General features: G+C 38.8%; 1 protein-coding gene across 1 annotated transcript in view; it reads left to right on the forward strand.

Annotated features, from left to right (window-relative positions):
• Nucleotides 1-19374, forward strand: part of banp (BTG3 associated nuclear protein) — a 37328-nt gene extending 17954 nt beyond the window's left edge. The window contains exons 12-13 of the mRNA XM_088339178.1: nucleotides 12706-12846; nucleotides 18810-19374. Of these exons, the coding sequence (XP_088195304.1) occupies nucleotides 12706-12846; nucleotides 18810-18917 (249 nt within the window). The 3' untranslated portion in view covers nucleotides 18918-19374. The remainder of the gene's footprint in view (nucleotides 1-12705; nucleotides 12847-18809) is intronic.
• The last annotated feature ends 891 nt before the right edge of the window (nucleotides 19375-20265 follow it).

Below are 20265 nucleotides of genomic sequence, written 5' to 3' on the forward strand. Positions count from 1 at the left end.
CCTCTCATACGAAAAAGGTTAAATTTCTCCAAATATATTTATATATATAGTGCAATGTTTGCATTTTGGATTGAACTGGCCGAACAGACTTTGCATTTGCATGTGGGGCAAGTCTGGTCACAAGCTCATTTTATCTGATGATGGATAGAAAGATACTCCCAGAATAAAACATGTCTTGTATGCATATGACACTTATAAGATTACAATTTCAGTTATTGAATTTGGAGCAATATCAAAATTGCACTAGTCTTTAAAAAAAAAAAGAGAAAGATACAGAAATATGAATGCCCCCTTTTCCTGTTTACAGTATGGCCTTCATGAAACACTTTACATATGATGTAATTGTTTTTCTAATCTCAAAGAACGAGTGTGGGGGGCTATGTTTTTGTAACCTATCCCAAACAGTTCATCACACTGAGTTCACTTCCACTGTGTCTCTCCTCGGGGCTACTTTCTTCCCCAGCTTACGTGTGTCTTCTGTTCATCTGTTTTTAGAGAAACAATAATAACTCATGTCAATACCCAAAATTGCCTTTTACTCAGAATTCGATGTCTATTTTGGTTTCTCCTGATATCAAAATTGCTATTACAAAGAACGTCTGATTTATGGCTGGGTTTGGTTCCGACCATTGTATAATTAATTTTCTAGCTGCTTCTCCTGACCTGGGTCACTTGTGTGCTGGAGCCCATCCCAGCTGACCACGGGTAGTGGAAAGTCTGTTTGCCCTACGATTGGCTGCCAACTAGTTCGAGGCTGACAGCCGTTCATTCACACACTCAAATTAAACACAGACATAGACTTTTAGTTCATCTACTGTAAATTCCGCACTACAAGCTGGAATTTTGTTTTATACTTTTAACACCATGGCTTATAATATCCATCCATCCATCCATTATCTGCACCGTTCTTTTATAATCCCTTTTAAAATGTAAGAAACGAATGTGAATGAGTTAATTTTTATGGCTGTTCCAGTGCGGCTTGTACAAAAACATAGTTATCGCTTTAAATTTGCGAATACAATTTTAAACAAGGGGTGCCCTGTAGTCCGAAATGTACAGTAGTTAAATAATAAGTACACTGATTCTAGATAAGGCATGTGTATAGGTATACCTATGCCCTTCAAAGGGTATATAAGATTGTAAATTTCCTGAGGATACACGCCTCACCTCTGCTCAATTTTCTCTGCCCTGGTTGTTGGCAGCCTTGCAGGCCTTGTAGATTGCACCGCACTCGTACAAATATGATTGACCCTAGGTTTTGTAGTTAAATAAGTGCTTGAATGGAACCTGTTGTTCATTGCCACTTCTCTGCTCAGGGGTACTCTTTGGGTTTTCTCAGTAGTGTGCTCAGATTACAGCCGCACAGAAAAGCAGCAAAAATAAAAAGATAAAAGCTTTAAAGACCGTGCTTTACAATCAATTTTACTGTAAGGGATTTATACGGGGAGGTCCAAGGATGGATACTGTTTCAAAGAATTATTGTGTCTTTGTGTATTCCAGCGTGACAAATACAGCACTAGGAGTCCTAATTTCTGTTTCTTTGTGTATCACTTATTGCTCAGTACAATTATGGCTGTTTTTGTTTATCGATTTGGGCAAGACCCAAAAGTACAAGCCGTGCAAGTAAAAGGGACCAGATGTTTCCATCTTAGTTCAGTGTGAATCAATGTAAGCACAGGTTGGGTTCCTGACTGGCAACATAAGTTTGGAGTCAAAAATGCTTAGCTTTGAAAATGTTGAAGTGGAACTTTATGATAATATTGTTAACTGCATTAGCCCATGAGGCCTGTTGTTATGGCCAAAAGGATCCTGCCCAAAAAAAGACTTTACATGAGACCTTGCTTGTACACAAGGACTTCAGGGCTTCTGATATCCTACAGTTGATTTGCATTAGGGCAGCACAGCGGCGCAGGGGTAAGCGCGAGTGCGTCACAGTTCTGAGGTCAGGAAATCGAACTTTTCTGTGTGGAGTTTGCATGTTCTCCCTGTGCTTGCGTTGGTTTCCTCCGGGCACTCTGGTTTCCTCCCAAATTCCCAAAACATGCATGTTAGGTCATTTGGCCGGTCCAAATTGTCTCTCGGTGTGAATGAGCGAGTGAGTTATCTGTCTCTGTGTGCCCTGCGACTGGCTGGCAACCGGTTCAGGGTGTCCACTGCCCACTGCCCGAAGATAGCTGGGATGGGCTCCAGCATCCCCGCGACCCTACTGAGGATTAGCGGTGCAGATAATGGATGGATAGATGGATGGATTTGCATTAGTAAAATTTAAAGACATCTTAAAGTTCTTATTTTTAACTTAAACAAACATCAACAATCTATTGGTGTTCATAATTGTCGTGATCTCTCCTTTCATTACAATAGAGATTATAAACCCCCCTGCATCAGAGCCTTAAATTGCACCTGCCTCAGCTTGTAATTCCTAACGGAGATCTCTTTGGAAAATGTATCAACACCCCAACCCAAATTTAATTTAGTGTGTCCTGCTGTTCAAACATCAGGGCTTAGAATTATGTGTGGGAAAAAAATTGAAGCGGCCTGCAAGGGGAGCTGTAAAATTTTAGTGCGCATAACTGACAAACAACAACTTGCATAACAATTTGCAAAAGAGGGAGAAAGGATTGGGGAATTTTACCAAGGAAAAAAGGGCCTTTCATTTGGGCATTATCCTGACAGTTCAGCCAACCTAATAACATACACAACTTTTATATGAACTCTTTAATTGCCAGCTGGTTGTTTCAAACTGGAGTGCTGTGTGCCAGAGGTTTTACTGTTGTTTTGAAAGCGTATAGAAAATAAAGTTCTCTTGATATACAAATGGTACCCACAACTTGGAAGATCCAAGATTCTTGTTTCTTGGGATGAATTCAAACCAGAATTTTTGCATCAACTGATATTTTTTTAGCATCTATGATATCCCAAGTATCCACACATTTGAATTTGCCATAAAACAACAGAAACAACACACTAATATGCACGTTGATGGTAAGATAACAGTTAAAAGAAGAAAGATGCACTTTGGACAACTGTGGATACATTATTGTTTTTTTTGTTTTTTTTCCCAGAATACCTCTTCTCAGAACATTTGTGTTACTATACACTGATTGGGACACTTCTAAAAATCTTAACAAATCCCAAGATACATGATTTCCAATACAATATTTTTTCTGATCTTAATTTGCACGATGCATTATTAAAAATTGTACTTGGACTTCCCAGAGCAACGAATTAACCATCAACCATGAGCTAATTTGGGGTTTGGTAAAATGTCACCATTTCCTGGTCTCGCTTCATGCTTTAGAGAAGAGGATCCTCCAACGTTTCGTTCACTACTTGTAATTCCGATGTCATGATGTCTTTATTTATGTCGCACTGGCAATTATTGAATGAGTCTTGCTTTTATCTTGCTCGTCTCAGAATGTGATTCAACATTGTTGGTTGACGTCTTGGATAATTTGCCTCCAGCCAGACCTGGTGTCGACTAGCGATAACATGTTACTGCTCCCGCGACATGGGGTGATGGCAATGGGAACTTATTTTGGCACAACAAAATCATCCCCTCTGTAATTGAGTATCCGTCCAACATGACCACCAGCACAACAGTGAATGCCTAGACTTTAATGGCTGAGATGATGATGCTGTGAAAGTCCTAATTATTTTGATGAAAGGATTTGTGGCAGTTTTTTGTCATTGTGGTATTGTCTTAGATCACTACTACACACTGTACTCTGTCATATGGCAACTCACCACTAGTGGGCTCCCTGAATACAGGAAGACAGTTTTTTTGGACCAAGAACAGATTTAAGACATTCATGGCATCTTGTGGTCTTTTGTCTTACAAAAATCCTTACTAGATCCAAGAGAACTGTGAGGAGCTGGGAAAAGGAGTTTACTGTTTTTTTTTTGTCTGTTTTGTTTCATAGAAATAAAACATAATTGCTAAAAGTAATTTGGTCGTTCTAAACTGAATTAAGAGAAAGGCATTGTAGGATGTAAGTGTGTTGTCCTAAAATATTTTAACAAACGCATGGCAGCTCTTACTAGAAACGTTTGTCATTTGTTATACTCATTTTTCCTAACATATGGTACTGTGAGTAAAATTTGTGCGATAAAGTGTTGTCTGTTTTACTAGTGGATAGGATCCGGCACTCTCAACTTCTGGACATTTTGGGGTTTTTGGGTCTGTAAAATATGGTATTTTGTTAGTTTGCGTTGTTGGAATTTTAAGACAGGATGGGTCAAATTATAAACTGATCTACATGTTAAATCAAGAAATGTAGCATAACTGTAAAAATGACTTCATTAGCAAAACGGTTAGCAAAAAGTTTAGATTTGCACAAGCAGATGGAGAGAAAAAGCCCGAGCAGAATTTCCGTCCTTTTGGTTTTAGGTGCCTGACCTAATTACAGCTGTTATTCTTGTCATCAGTCCCCATATGATTTTCTGGTTCTTAATAAAGGGTCAGGGTTAGGGACAGCCATGTTTCTCATAAAGCCTCTCTAACCCATGTCTTGATTTGAGTCATAGTTTGACACTTGGAAAATGGGACGGAAACTAATTAAATAGACGCAGGTGTAAAAAGCCTTTCATGGGAGGAGATGGGAACCAGTAGGTCAGGTTGCAAGTTTAGTCAAACCAGGACATATAGCGCATCCTGCCCAAAATTCAATTGAATTCATAGCTGTAATTATGGTTTGCCTTATTTTCCTCAGTCCAAACCAAAGGGCGATGAGTTCAGTCAGTTAGACAGTTTAGGCCGGTGTGCTCATTTTGCAGGTCGGTATTGAATAAGCACCAAGAACACGACTATGTTTGGGCATTTTTACAGCCGCCTTGCAGCCAAAACTAAGTCCAAAAGCCTCCCCTGTCCTCACCCCACTTATCTAACAGGAGATACGGTTACTGCCGGGACATCTGTCCAGAGTTGGCAGCTACAGATGTTGACAGCTGTGAAGCTGTAAGGATGTTCCAGCCACCCCTAAGTCCATTTTTTTCATGAATACATTTCTTGAGTTTAGCAATGTTATCTATGGGAATGAAAAGAAGTGGATTTGTGTGTCCTTTTTCTTGAAACACTCAATAGCATCGTTTGTGTATCTCCCTTAGACTGGCTGCTCTTATGAAATGGTGGTTTTCTCTCTACTCTTTTCCAGCAAACAAAACTGTAGACACCCACTCATACACACACCAAGTGAATGACTCACAGAATCATCTGATGCACAGATTGCTGTTACTGAAGTTATTTTGGCCGTGAGAGTTTGGACCGTCTGTAAAGTTCAATCAGGTTGTTTATTTAGTCTTCTAATGCATCACAAAATGGGGGATTATGTAGCTAGTTGGTGGAAATGTATTTTGGAGGGATCATGTCTGCGGTTATAGTCTGTCATTTTATATAGGTCAAAGTGTCTCTTTAAGAGAAAGGGGTTTCCGATGATTTTCAGTAGTAATGTATATAATTTCATTTTTTTCCCTCAACAGTTTTCACATCTGTTGTATTGTATTATAGTCTATTGTTCACTTTTTCCGCTAAGTCAGAATCTTACAAAGTCCAGAAACGATTGGGGGGGTAGACTGCTGGAAGTGTGAATTTCCCTACGGGGATGAATAAAGTATCTATCTATCTATCTAAAGAACTCTTAATATTTTGCTGCTGTTTGCAACAACGCAGTTAAGTGGTAGACAGACAGAACTGAGAGTTAACTGCTAGCTTATATTATTCGGACTCCTTCCCTTGAATGTGAGTTTAGCTGTAACAAATACATTTAAAGCCTAATGTTTGTTCTTGTACCGGACAGGCGTAGCTTCCATCCATTATCTGCACCGCTTATCCTGAGTAGGGTCGCGGGGGTAATTGAGCCCATCCCAGCTATCTTCGGACAGGGAACACCCTGAACTGATGGCCAGCCAGTCGCAGGGCACACAGGGACATCCAACTCACTCGCTCATTCACACCTAGGCACAATTTAAAACGGCCACTTAACCTGACATGTATGTTTTTGGAACGTGGGAACCGGAGTGCCTGGAGGAAACCCACGAAGGGAGCACGGGGAGAACATGCAAACTCAGCACAAAAGGGCTGGTAGCTTGATTTGATCCCATGACCTCAGAACTGTATCGCGGACGCGCTCACCACTCAGCCGCCGTGCTGCAGAAACTAATAGAATGGCTGCACATTCTGTGCATATTTTGTTAAGCCAAATTTCTTTGGTTGGTGTTTCAAGTGATCCGTTTGATTTCTCAAATGGAAAGAGATTAATTACAAGCATTATTTTTATTTTTCCATTAAGTTTTCTATTTTGTACTTCTCCGATTATCGTCGATTCAAATATTTCGTTATAATACTGTCTCATCCGCTGAAACATGTTTACTAAATTCTTGACTTAGCAAGTTTAATGAAAAGTGCCATAACCCAAAAGTATTTGGTTGCAATATTGCTTGGTTTTAGTGGCATAATGAAAACATTCAGACATACATCTGAAGAAGTTTGAAGCGTCAGCAGCCACACATATTTAGGCTGAGGTATTGGCTATTGTTTGAACTCTTGCAAATGAGAATCTGTTCTCAACTGCCTTGTCTATAATATTTGTTGTAGGTGTTTAACTAATGAGAAATAAAATAAACATACCAATAGTTTTTGTTGCACCATATTAATTACATTTCAAATACCTTTTTTTCATATTTTCTTGGTAAAATACCAAATAATTTTCTTTTGAGGTTTCACATTCTATAGGTATATTCCCAGTTTGAATTTGCTTCCGAACCATCCATGCACTGTACGAAAACCCAAGTGTACTGAGATATGTTGTAAAAATACCTTTTTGTTAAAAAAAAAAAACAACGTAATAAACTTACTCACTAGGAAACATATCCATCCTAGGGATCCAACAAATGTTCTGCGCTGAAAATAACCATTTTAGGTTTTGGCCAAAAAACAATAACAAAAAAGATGCGGAATAAATGTTTTGACGACTTCACTTAAAAAAATGAGGTTACCCCTGTTAGGCTCATTTCAACCCAAGGGGAGTTTGTGCGCAACGTGGCTGTTTATTTTTCATTTTGCACACAAGAATAAAGGAGATGGACAACGTTGTCAAAACAGGATTTCCACAAGATTTCATGTTCTTTGGCGTTCCAAAAATCTTCTTTTATAACTCAAAATACATGGAAGTAGCCTTTTTTTTTGCATGGTTCCAGAGAGCGATTCATTACAATGCAAAGAATATTTTTAACATATTTATACTATGACAGCCCATCTTACAAGTGAATGGTCATATTACATACCATATATATTTTTGTATGACACACACCCCTAATTTTTAATTAAAAGTCATTATAAGATTCTGTTTCACTTTTTCTCATCTCAAACTAAGCATTGTAAGTGACAAAAGTTGAATACGTGTGGCTATGATTAAAATCACTTATTGACAATGTGAACTATAAATATAATACCAACATAAAATTTACAATGTACAGTATTTATTTAATTCCTTCAAATTATGCTTCATCATAAGATACACCAAAGAGTTGTTTACCTTGTCCTGCCTTTTTGCGTTTAATTGTATTTTTTTTGGATAACTTTCTGTTTTTTCCATTCTCTTACATTAATCTCTGGTATTGTGAAAAAAAAATACTGTAATGATAGGACAAAATCTAATGCTGTTCTCTTATCTATAACACTGGTGGTCAAGCCGCTGCGACCTGGGTTCGACTCCCGATGCATTATGTTCAGCGATATTTTTTGACTAATTATTGACTGCACAAATACAGCAACATAAAAACCTCGCGTATAATGCGCAAACAAATTTTGAGTTATTATGCCCACATTCCAAAGACATGCATTTCAGGTGGATTGGCCGGTCCAAATTGTCCCTAGGTGTGAATGAGCGAGCGAGTTGTCTGTCCCCGTGTGCCCTGCGATTGGCTGGAAACCAGTTCAGGGTGTCCCCTGCCCACTGCCCGATGATTGCTGGGATGGGCTCCAGCACCCCCGCGACCCTATTGAGGATAAGCGTTGCAGCTGATGAGATGAGATGTTGTTAACAAAAAAAGCAAGTTATACACAAATAGATACATTGATTGCCTTTGTTTACCAAAGCTTCTTGTAGTTTTTTTTCTAATGAGGCCTCCAAAGAACTGACTCCAATGTGACCGCTTTGTACCTGATTACCAAGCCCATGTGTTGTAACTTCTTGTGCAGTGAGTCATGGGACAGGATATGCTGCAGAGAAGTTCTTTGTGTTCCAAATCTAGCTGCTTCTCTCAGCCTCTGTGTGCATCTTCACACAGCTGAGAATGCAAACTGCTCTCCGATGGAAGGAGGGAATAGAGTTCAACAAGTTTTTTGCAACTAGTGTTTGGGTCTGCTGAACTGCAACATTTCCTCACTTATGTCCATGCCCGTTTGGGGACACCTAGCCCTGGAGGGGCTTAGTTTTGGATCTGAAAGTAATTATTGCCAGTACAGTTTTATGAATCTAGATGATGTATCCTTAATAAAACTAGACACGGAGCATTAATTATTTGCATGCACTTTTTCTTTGCTAGTGTAGAACATTTAACACAATTAACTATAGTCCTATTGTCAGTGATAGGAATGAGTGGAGAGGTGTTGTAAAAGGATACTGGGATGTTTGGGCACGTTCTAAGGGATGGGCAGGGCACCTGTATGATGCGGCAGGGGTAAACCAGTGAAAGCTGTCGGGCCCTGCTTTTGAACAAAAGAGTGTTGTGTCACCCTGACCCGAGTGACATGGCCGCTTTCTGGTGTCCCATTTCATCAGGAGGGACGAAAGCATGACCAACTTCGGTGCCAAGGTGCCTAACTTGTTTGGGTGTTTGGGCATTTGGGTTGGCCATGGTCCTCCCAAAAAATATGTGTGTTTTTTGCCATTTTTTCCCTTTTATTTTCTTTGTTATTGTATGTGTTTGTCTTAATGTTGGTCACCCCTCTTGAGGGATATGACCAAGGTAGATAGATGGAACTATAGTCCACTCACACACTGATAGTTGGGACGTGTTTTTAAATACAAATGTTCACATGGATATAATGTTTAGACACCCCCTAGCTAAAAGGAACATTGTTTATTATTTAGTGCCTCCTACTGGTAAAAAAGTGTCATTCATTAAAAAAAACACCAGTGATCTGAAAAATCAACAAAAGTACATCATTATAATGTTTTGATCAACCGTGTTGATTCATTACCGGCTACTTCATATGGAAAAAGGTATCCAGTTAAAGTTAAAAATTGTTTTGAGGTGCGAGAGCAATATCAGTTTTGCCACGAGCAATGAGGTTTCTGTTCAGCTCAGCAAGACTGCAGAAACATTGTGCACGTATTATAACACTGTCTGTTATATGTGCATAATTGAAATATGTGTCAGTTGAGAAAATTGTATTTATTTTACATAACATAAGGCTCTCCAAGAAGGAGCTGAAATTATTGTCTGCCATCTTACTGCTAAGGGTACACGCGAAAACATTGTAGTGTCTCCGGAATCTTCCCTGTGCTTTGTAGCACTCAATTTTGGTTTTAGTGCTCAAATATTACTCAGTGTCCCTTTAAATACATGCATTCGTTCATTATCTGCACCGCTTTTCCTCAGTAGAGTCGCAGGGCCTTTAAATGCATATTCGAAAAAATACAGCGTAAGTAAAACTTCCATCCATCCATTGTCTGCACCGCTTTTCCTCAGTAGGGTTGCGGGGGTGCTGGAACCTATCCCAGCTATCTTCAGGCAATGGGGAGGGCGCACCCTCAACTGGTTGCCAGATAGTCGCATTTACCTGACGACACATATTCAGCTACTGCTACAAAGACGAAGGAGAGGCTTTCTGTCCTTAATCTTTTCATGATTTATTGTGATGTATTATTATCATTTTGTGTCACAGTGTGTGTCTTCGTGTTTCGCTTAGTGTTTCTTTTTTTATTGATTCTTGGATCCTAAATAGCATATTTAATCAACAGGGGCTCTCAAAAACTGTGATGGTCAAGCTCTATTTTTTGGGGCCACAAATACCCACCCACCCTTTCATACAACATAAATATAAGGAAATCTGGTTTCCCATCTAAATGACCTTGATTTATTCAGAAACTGTTACAGTAAGTAGAAGAATTTCATTGTATTAGAAATTTCCCATTTTATTTACCATATTTCCGGTCATTGGATTATAACGCGTACTTTGAAATTTCTGTACATGTGGATAGTCCATATACCGCTCAAGTTATGCTGTGTTGTCCACAGCGCAACAATGAAAACCAAACTGACCCATGTCTGCAAATTACGTAGTAGTGACAAAAGAGCTGGCCCCGAGTTTATGTTCCCACATGACTAATATTTCTATACAACTGATCCGTAACACGATTCCTCCGCACCGACAATCAACCATGTTGTTTAATCAGGTAAGTCAAGCAGATTTGCAGGCTAATAACTTCCATCGGTCTGAGACGACGCAGGAAAAATTGCGGTGAAACTCGCGATCCTGTTAATGACATCACGTTGCAAGCTAGCGGTTGTCGCAGTGATTAACCAAACCAGAACTGTCTTAAGTTCAAAGTAAAAGATCAGAGTGGGGAGACGGTGCGGAAGTGAGGTTTGGTTGTTCTGCCATTTTTAATGATTCTTGGAGCCGTCCAAGCCCAAGTCAGCAGTGAAGTGCAGCTGGGAGGCCACTTTGAAGAAGACATCCCATACTGTCAGCACAACATCACAAACACAGCATATGGTCAAACCAGTCAAGCTTTAAGATGATTCCCTATTTTAATCATCAGACTGAATAAATGCACATTTGAAATAACGAAGTATTTTACCATAAAATGTCTCTAATTCAGTCAATCCGTGGAGTTATCTGCTAGGATCAGACATTTAGTTGTAGTGGAGAGAAAAAGGCACCTAAAATTAACTTGCTTTTTTGAAAAAATATCCTTTTTAACATTACATTTCTTGCCTTCAACTTAAAATAATTTTAAATTACCTATGGGCACACAATATTTTCAAGGTTTGGCTATGTGTGAAGTGATGTGCTCTTCTGTTTGTCAGCTGTTGTATATAATAACGCCACTGAATAGACACAATATGAGTTGATTTTGTATAGGTGGGGTGCATTGTTTAAATTGTCCTTAGAACGTTGAGGGTTATACATTTTCTCTCTAAGTAGGTGTTACCAATGCCCAACTGAGTTCGAAGAGTCTGTATGCTTTATTTTCCACGAAAAATATTATGTTTGAGGAAATGGGGGATGTGGGGAGTTCTGGAGAGTGACCGTAATGCTCATCCTCGCATGCTTTTTTTTTTTTTTGTCAATGTTGCATGAAAATGGTGAAAGTAAGAAAAGGCCTGCTTCTCAATAAGTCCAAACGCCAACCTGAACCCCAAGATAGACGAAATAAGAAAAAAAAATTCCAGCACGTCCAAGAAATGCATGTACTTGCACGCATCACGAATGAGCTAGCTGACTGAGGCACATATGGCCCTCCAGCATTTTTTATGTGGCCCACCAAACGCGAATCTTCAAAATTTATTGATAATTCATAAAAAAACACTACCAATAAAAATATGTTGATTTAAAGCCACTCCTGTCCCTTGTCCCTTCGTGTGTCTTCCCCCCATTAAAAATAAAGTTTTAATGGAGAATTCATCTACTTTACTGCGCTCACATCCAACATTTGAATAGCTTGCTATATTTTTTTTATACTTGCTATTTGTTTATCAAATACATTTTATTTATACATTTAGCAAATTACATACAAAAAAAGAACATTTCTGAGGTAACCCTATATTGCATTCATAGTTTTTAATGCATGTTGTTTAGTGTTTAGTGTAATGTTCAGTTCAGCCAAATTTCATTTTTTTTTCAGTTCACAAAGGGACGTAATATATACTTCAATATTGAGCGATTTGAAACCAATCCGATTTGAATGGTCTATTTATAGACAAAAAATAAAATAAATATAATATGTTCATTGAAATGTCTGCATAATTTACATGTTATTCATAAATGCATATGATGGTTGCTTTTTAAAAAAAGACAAACCTTTGTTGTTTTTGTCTTTTTTTATTTTTTGCATCAAAAGAACGTTGACAAAGACAAAAGAGCAAAAATGCCGAGAATAAATACATTCCCAAAAATTGAGATACTTCTTTTTGGACTAGCAGCGATGGACGATAAGAGAAAAATTGGATAAGGCATCCATGACCTTTTTTTCCTCATTATTGCTGGGATATTGAATTCGAGATGTATTGGCGGATGTAAAAAAATCAAATCAATCTTTTTATTTTCCTCCTTCCCTGGCCCCTCTGCTAATTTTAAACACAATGTGGCCCGCGACTCAAAGGTCTGCACAGCCTCAGGCTAAGATGTCTAATGAGTAATGAGGAGAATCATGTTAACATTAGAACTTTGTGATTCTGCTAAAGATGTTTGTGTGACCACCAATACTTCCTGCCTGACACCTGTGATCTGTTAAAATACATAAACATCGGATTTACAATAAATAAGGCATTGAGCTGTTTGCTTTTCTTGTGGATCTTATTACTTTTCTTGGCACACTTTGCATTGTCAGTCAAGAAAATTTTGCACTGCTTTGCAATTTCTGCGGGGGGATCTCTATAAGGAACAAGTTTTATTGTGATCAGTTACACTTTTCTGTCAAAGTAGAAGCCAGATGTCTCATCATTGGTGTTTCTTTGTCCTCCCTCGCCATCTGCCAGGTACTTCAGGGAGCTCAGCTCATTGCCGTGGCATCAGCTGAAGGGGCGGCAGCAGCGGTCGAGGGCACCTCCCTGCCCCCTGACATCCAAGTGCAGTATGTTCAACTTGCTTCAGTCTCGGATCACACGGCTGCAGTGCAGGTAAAAGCAAACAGCACACATGAACTCATTACAGGTATGAAAATCTCTCATCTTTAGGAGAAACTCACTGTTTTGAAGTCAAAAAGGGTGACCTGCGTGTATTGAATAGATCCGAAGAAAAAATGTTTTGAGGTCTGGAAGTGGGTATTTTAAGATTTCCCAGGATGAATGGAATGTTTGAGGTGGTGCGTTTGAATTAAAATCAATGTAGTTCACGTAGGTAGTAGTACCGTGTTTATTTGTGTGTAACGCGCATTAGCTTTTATCTCATTATCACACCATTTGTATTCATGATGCCAGAGACGAGAGAAAGGAAACAACCGATAGTCTTCCACAAAGATATAACCTACGCAAAAAAGAATGACAAAGGAAACAACTCTTTTGTGAACTTAATGATGAATCAGAATTGGAAAGACATTAAAGGTGGTGTCCGTAACTTCAAAATATTCTACTTGCGAAGTCCATCTTCAGGCTGCAATCATCAAGACGCTTGTGCTGCGTGTGCAAGTACGTGACTCTTGAGACGTGCTTGAATAAATGCTTTTTATGGAGTAGGGGTTTGGGTTGGGATTCGGACTGTATTTGAAACAGTCCTCTTCTTACTTTCACCATCTCATCTAGTTTATAAAATATCAGACTCAAATCAAGCATCTCTCATTGTAATGAGTGTAGTCTCCCTACTGTCAATGAAAGGAAAAACACATAAATAATTAAAACTATAATTCAATAGTAATCATTTGTCAGAAGAGAAAAAACAAAATGAACCATGAAATTTGGTTTACTACAAGTAATTAAAACAAATTTGTATTTTGCCTAAGACAAAAGTCACAGAACCGCTGGAATATAGTGAAGATAATTCCACCAAGGGATTTGTTTAACCAAGCCGTATCCTCTAACTAGGATGTCACTCATTTTTAGCTTCCAAACAGTTACTTGTACTGTATCAGGAGTGACAAGTATTCACGCTTTGTTTCACAATAGATTTAAAGTAGGAGTGAGATATCCCAGTCGATGTGATCTACTGATGATGAGCACTTTGAAGGTAGATGATTAATATGCGTCAATTTTCAAGCAGATTGTCTTTCCCTCTGACTGCAGTTGAATGTTATGCACAAAGGTAGAGAATATGCCTTTCTCGCCATGGCTGCAGGAGGAAAATAGACAAACTTAAAGATACAATTGTGCAAATGGTAACAAAAGAGTTTAGAGCAACCTATATACCGATTTAAGGCAGAGGTCATCAATAACAATGAGAGTTTGTAATATTTGTGTTTGTTAACTGGAGCTAAACAAGGAATATATCGCTGTTGGAATAAATCATGAAAAAGCAAGGATATAATTACCCAAACTGCATGTTGACGAGCCATAAAAACGTTGCCCTGGCATCATACGAACAGATGCTAAAAACTGGAATCTCTTGACAAGTTTCTGATGCCAAATTAACCTTGTCTCTGAAACACAAAGGAGGCTGTTACATCTGTTACTGCTTCGTTGCATCTGGTAATGTCTCTTTTGTCCCAAAAATATATAAACGTATAACTTTTCCTGTTTCATTTGAGTTTCAATTCAGGGTGTGTTAAACTCGGGATTAAACAAGTTCATATACAACTATTGGCAAACTGGTTTTCTTTGTTGCAAGTCATGTGTCAGTAAGCGTGTGATTGATGAACACACAAAGCAGTAAAACACGAAAGAGCAAAAACTTTTGTGGTCAATGAAATGCACTATTTGTGCATTTCATTGACCTTAATTAAAGTCAACAAAATATCAAATTATGCGCCCCATCATTTTCAATCAGGTTGAACTACTTATTAAAGGGCAAGTAAACCCAATAGATTTCCCAAGACTCTATTTCAAATGATTCTTCCATCGTGCGGACCTTATGGAAAACTGCATTGACTCCTCTTAGGCAGAGACGAAAATGTTGAAAAGCCATATTGTACCCCCCCAAAAAAGGTCTGGCGCCCTAAAAAGTAAGCCCTATTGAGACCGTAGAAGGAAGGACATCTATATTGTGTTAATCTATATTTGTTAGAAAACGTTAAAAATATTTACGGTTCTACTTCCAAGAGAAACTATTTATTTTCCATTGTCAAGCATTTTGAAAGAGTGCCAGAGAGCCACTACGGAGGGCCAAAAAGCAGCACGCGGGTCCAGAGCAAATTCAGTGGATCGAGAAGACCGACTTTGATAGGTTCAAAGCATCTTGTTGACATGATGGCTTTTGAAGAAACTTGAAATTTACTTTCCTGCACATTCAGTATATAATGTAGGTTGGTCAAGCTGTTTTACAATTCAGACTTCAACATCATTGCCGCACAGGCAGAAAATGGGCGTGCACTTGTTTAGCCAATCAGAATACAGAACACAATGCATGATGAAAATCTGAGAAATGGTGAAATTGCAAAAGGTGAAATGACACACTGCAAGGGATTACTGTATTTTTGGAAAATCCATTGGGTATCTTCCCTCTTTGAAAAGCAATGTTTAACACTTTAGATTTCTGTAGTGCAGTGGTCAGCACATCCGCCTAACACGCGAAAGGTGCCCGGTTCGGGACCGGGTGGAAACTTATGTTGGCCTGGAGAGGCATGGGCACCACCAAGGTGTAACTTGCCCAAAACACCATAAGCAGTGGCGCCCCTACAACCTTAGTGGTTGAGGGATAAACCCAACCCACTGTAATTGTTTACAAAAGGACAATACACATATGTGCGTGTGCATCTGTCTTAAGCATGTGAAATAAATAACAAGTTTGCTGGTGCAATTTTATAGCAGGTTTCACACACAAATTGCAAATACTTCCCGCTATGATTATGACCACATGCACTGTATTTCAAATGCTGCACCACAGCAAGCGATTCAAGTGTTTGTTTTCTCAAGTGATTGATGGCTTTTTGGTTGTTCTAGTGCAACTACATCAAGCTGTCAGATCAGTCAAGGAGCCTGCTTTCACTTGGAACTGATTATACTTTGGTATGGTTGCCATCAAAGAAACCACTTGTTAACAGCTTTCTGTCTTTTGATCAGATTTAAATACAATATAAGGAACTTATATTGCAATGTGTTTTGCTACATACATTTCCCTTTATGTTAAGTTTTTTTTTTTATCCATTTTGGCATTCATAGCCAGAGCATCTTCAGCAAAAACCAAATGATAAATCCTTGACACGATCAATGTACAGTAAAAAAAACATTATAGCGGAGAATAACTGAAAGAGTCCTATGAAGTAAGAAAAACACAATAATCAATGCAGAGTGCGTCAAAGAGATCTGAGTGGTACAGAAAGTGGTATGACGGTTTGGTTCTAATGTTCAACACTGTAAACACTGCTGATTTACAGTTCAAAGTTCAGGAAAAGGTTAGCACTGGTATGCATCTCACTTTGAAGAGTGTGGAATTGAGGGAATCACTGTCATGTGTTTCCAAACACATGGGAACATTTATACGCGTACTTGAAACATCGAGCTCAGGTTTTTGATTTATTTATCCTTGCATTTGCCTTGTTTCGACACTGGATAATTTCCCTTTTGTACGCAACAGGCAGTACAATTTCCTCAAGATGGTGCTAATCTGTCGAAAGTCTTCCTGTGCTAACGAACCCCCTTCATAGCTCGAACAAGTCACCCAGGGATTCCGAATGCCAACACACAAGCTAAATGCACGGGGTCATTAAATCATGTCAGAGCAGTCTTTGAAAAGTATAACCATAAGAATTTGTGATCTTTCCTAATGGAGAATGAAGACCTTGTTGTGATCCTTCGTCACGGTGAAAATATGAGATTTTTGAGATGTCGGTTTTACTTTAATTAGCTTGAAAAAAGAGACATGCTATGGTACAGCTGTGTTTAGCGAGGGAGAAAATATTACTGCTGTGCTCGATGGGAACCCTGGAAGTGACTCACGCCTAACAGTCATCGCTGCTTGCAAGCGCGCACAAACCACACTAAACGGCATTTGAAACGAAACAAAAGGCTAAGCAGTTTTGTTGGAGTGGTTTACCAAATAAAGGACATTCTTAATGAACACTTGCCAGCTGTGGAAAACAATAGAAGTGTGGACTAAAACAAAACTGGGGTCTGCCGTTGTTGTTTTGCTGAGTTTAGTTTTGAAGCACTATTTTTGTTTGCACCTTAAAGTGCAGTTTAACACAATTGTATTGACACGGAAGTTCCTATATTTTCTGAATTTGCATATATAAACAAGGTTCGTATGGATACTTGAAATCCTTGAAAACGCTTGAAGTTTGATGTTGTGTTTTCCAGGATTGAAAAGTCCTGGAATTTTGGGGGAAGTGATTCTCAAGTCTGCTTAAAAATGGCGCAGACAATGCTCTCCATTGGCGTCGCTTGCCATTGCATCTTTTCTTTCCTCGTGATTAACAGGCATTATTTTGTATAGCGTTGTCCGATGAAGTGTCATAGCCCTCTGTAGGTCACACCAAAGAGGTCAGGTACATGATACACCGAAACAGAGCACCTTGAAATATGTATTAGGGGAAAAATTGCGTATCAATTATGGACATTTATTATAGCCCATGCAAAAGAAATTAGCGTAGCGTTTCTTAGTGGTAAATTGTAACGACTGAAAATGTAAGCTGCATATTACTGTCATTTTCACCCAACACTATATGGGGAAAGATTCTTAAAAAGTGCTTACATTTGGCCATGAAAAATTTGTATGAACCTATTGTGCCTAACTGGGCAGCGCTCAAAGCATTTGCCAAGTTTGAAATTGCAGAATAAATAGATTTAAGTGACATCCCTTTTCGATCACAAAAATAGGGCAAGACCACGTCGTTGCAGACTTGATCAGAAATCGAGAATCTGACTTTCTGTTCTGATCAGGGTGTGGATAAATATAGTTATGTATCGTTGGATTTTTTCCTTAAAGATATGTGAAAAAAATACATGGCAATCAGCATTCAACATTTTTACATAAGGTTTCTTTTAAATTATAATGCATTGAATTTATTATATTGTTCTCTAGTTCTGCCATATTTAACATATTGTGCAGAAGTCTGGGGCAATACTTACAAAAGTTCACTACAGCCCCTTTTTGTCCTTCACAAACGTGCAGTAAGAACCATACACAGGGTAGGATATCGGGATCATACCAATATTTTATTCATGCAGTCCAAATTATTAAAATTGGATGATTTAACAAAAATTTTCACTTCACAACTGTTATTTAAGGTCAACAAAAACCTAGTTCCAGAAAACATACAAAAATGATTCACTCGGAAAGAGGGAAATTATAACTTGAGGGGCTGTAGTGAATTCAAAATCCTAAAGGTGAGAACCACCAGGAAAAGTATGTGTGTATCTGTGTGTGGAGTCAGACTTTGGAATAATTTGCAAAATGAGATCAAACAATGTCCAACTATCCATGTGTTCAAATTTAAATACAAAAAAGCATTACTGGCGAAATTCAGGGATGAAGAAAATGGGATGTGAGGGAGATTGGAAATACTGCGTTTAAAACTATGGTTAACTTGTTGTTATTGTTGCTATTATTATATCAGAACTGTTATTATAAATATTATGTTTATTTTTATTGTTGTTATTATCATTGGTGCCACAGTGACATTTGGTAACCTGGCGCATTATGACGTTGAGGGATGGGTATTGCGAAGATTAGTGTATAAAATCTGTGATTATTGTAATTATGATAATTATTGATATCCGACCTATGTAATAAGTATATCCATGAGATTTTGTGATATTAGACATAAGAGGAAAGGAGGATTTGTAAAATGTATTTAATAGGGAAGATAAAGGGGTAGGAAAAATAAGCATCTGCTTCTGACTACCCCTTTTCGAACATGTTATGTGACATTATTTTGTTCTTGACTCATTGTTTTTGTCCTTTTTTTTTTTTTTTAATGTTCAAAATAAAAGTTCATTCATTCATTCATTCAAGGTAAATCTCAAAATGTCCTCTTCTCATTTGCAATTCCCAGGCGGCCGAACTTGCTCCTTCCCTACAAGCAGACATGGAAGTGAAAGATACCATCCAGGGAGAGAACGGTGAAGTGGTCCAAATAGTCACCCCCGTGGCTACCACTTGAAGGAGTCATCTTTTTGGACTGTACCCACATCCTAACCAAGAAGACATCCCTCTGGCACATCCACAGTTATCGAAGTCTTAAACTTGTTCGGAGTACTCCTGAACCTCAGTCTGAAACGGTGCGAGCAGGCCAATTTTGTGTCAGTGATCTTCCCTATCGGGTGTGGCAAACTTGACCAGGATTGATTTAAAATCTACTGTGTTTGTCTGAAGAGATCACCCCCCCCCCCTCCTCTGTTATACATGCCAGGGGCTCTCTGTTCAGGCCAGTTGCTACGTATGAAGCGTGTGAGTATATTTATATACTTGTTAAAACTGATGACCACATTTTTTCCGGTGTATTGTTGGTTTCTATCAACCAATCCCTCGTTTTTCTGTATATAAGGTGAGTCCCTCTGTATAAAAAAGGAAAGACATGGTTACAAAAATATAAAAATAAAAACAATTGTTGTTTCGAAGATTTTGTTTTAAGACGTGAATCAAAGTCTCGAAAGCCTCTTTAACAGTTAACACAAACTGGTCCTCACTTCACAGCAGTCAAGATCAGCCTTAACGAATATGAACATTTAAATGTTAGTCAAGTCAAATAAAATTTATTTATACAACCCTTAATCATAAAAAATGTCTCAAAGGACTGCACAGGATTACAATGACACAATTACCTGATCTCAAACCAACATGCGGGCAAGGAACAACCCAAAACCTCAGCGTGAGGAAAAAGAGAAACCCCGAGAAGGGACCTCACAAGTGGTATCCCCCTTTCAGGATGACCAGGGTGAATTACATTTAGCATTACAGTACACAAACATAGTAAACACTAGGTCACATGTTGAAAATTTGTCCGGAAAGTGCATGACAGCAGCGACGCCCCCAGCCTATAAACTAGTGCAGAGAGTCCATAGCAGCAACGACGGCAACGATCCAGCTTCCCATCTCTGCCAGCTGGTCCATGCAGGCGTACACATGCTTCAGGTCAAACGCTGGTCCGCTGACTCATCTCAAATCGTCCTTCTCCTTCGTATCACCACCGGGCAGGCAGTCGGAAAAAGACAGGACAATACAGAATATGAGGTGGGCATCAATCATAAGCTTTGGAATAGAAGTGTGTCTTAAGCCTTGATTTAAAAACTTCCATTGAGGCTGCAGATCTTATCTCCGAAGGCAGGGCATTCCGTAGCACTGGGGCCTGGATGGAGAAAGCTCTCAAACCTGCAGACTTCTTGGCTCTCGGAGTCACAAGTAGACAGGAACATAGGGGGAAATCAAATCAGAGAGATAAGAGGGTGCAAGTCCATGCAAACATTTATATGTTAATAAGAGAACCTTAAAGTCACATCTTAAGTGGATTG

The sequence above is a fragment of the Urocampus carinirostris genome, chromosome 7, assembly GCF_059441175.1.
Source record: "Urocampus carinirostris isolate Australia breed hairy pipefish chromosome 7, RoL_Ucar_1.0, whole genome shotgun sequence".
Lineage (NCBI taxonomy): Eukaryota > Metazoa > Chordata > Actinopteri > Syngnathiformes > Syngnathidae > Urocampus > Urocampus carinirostris.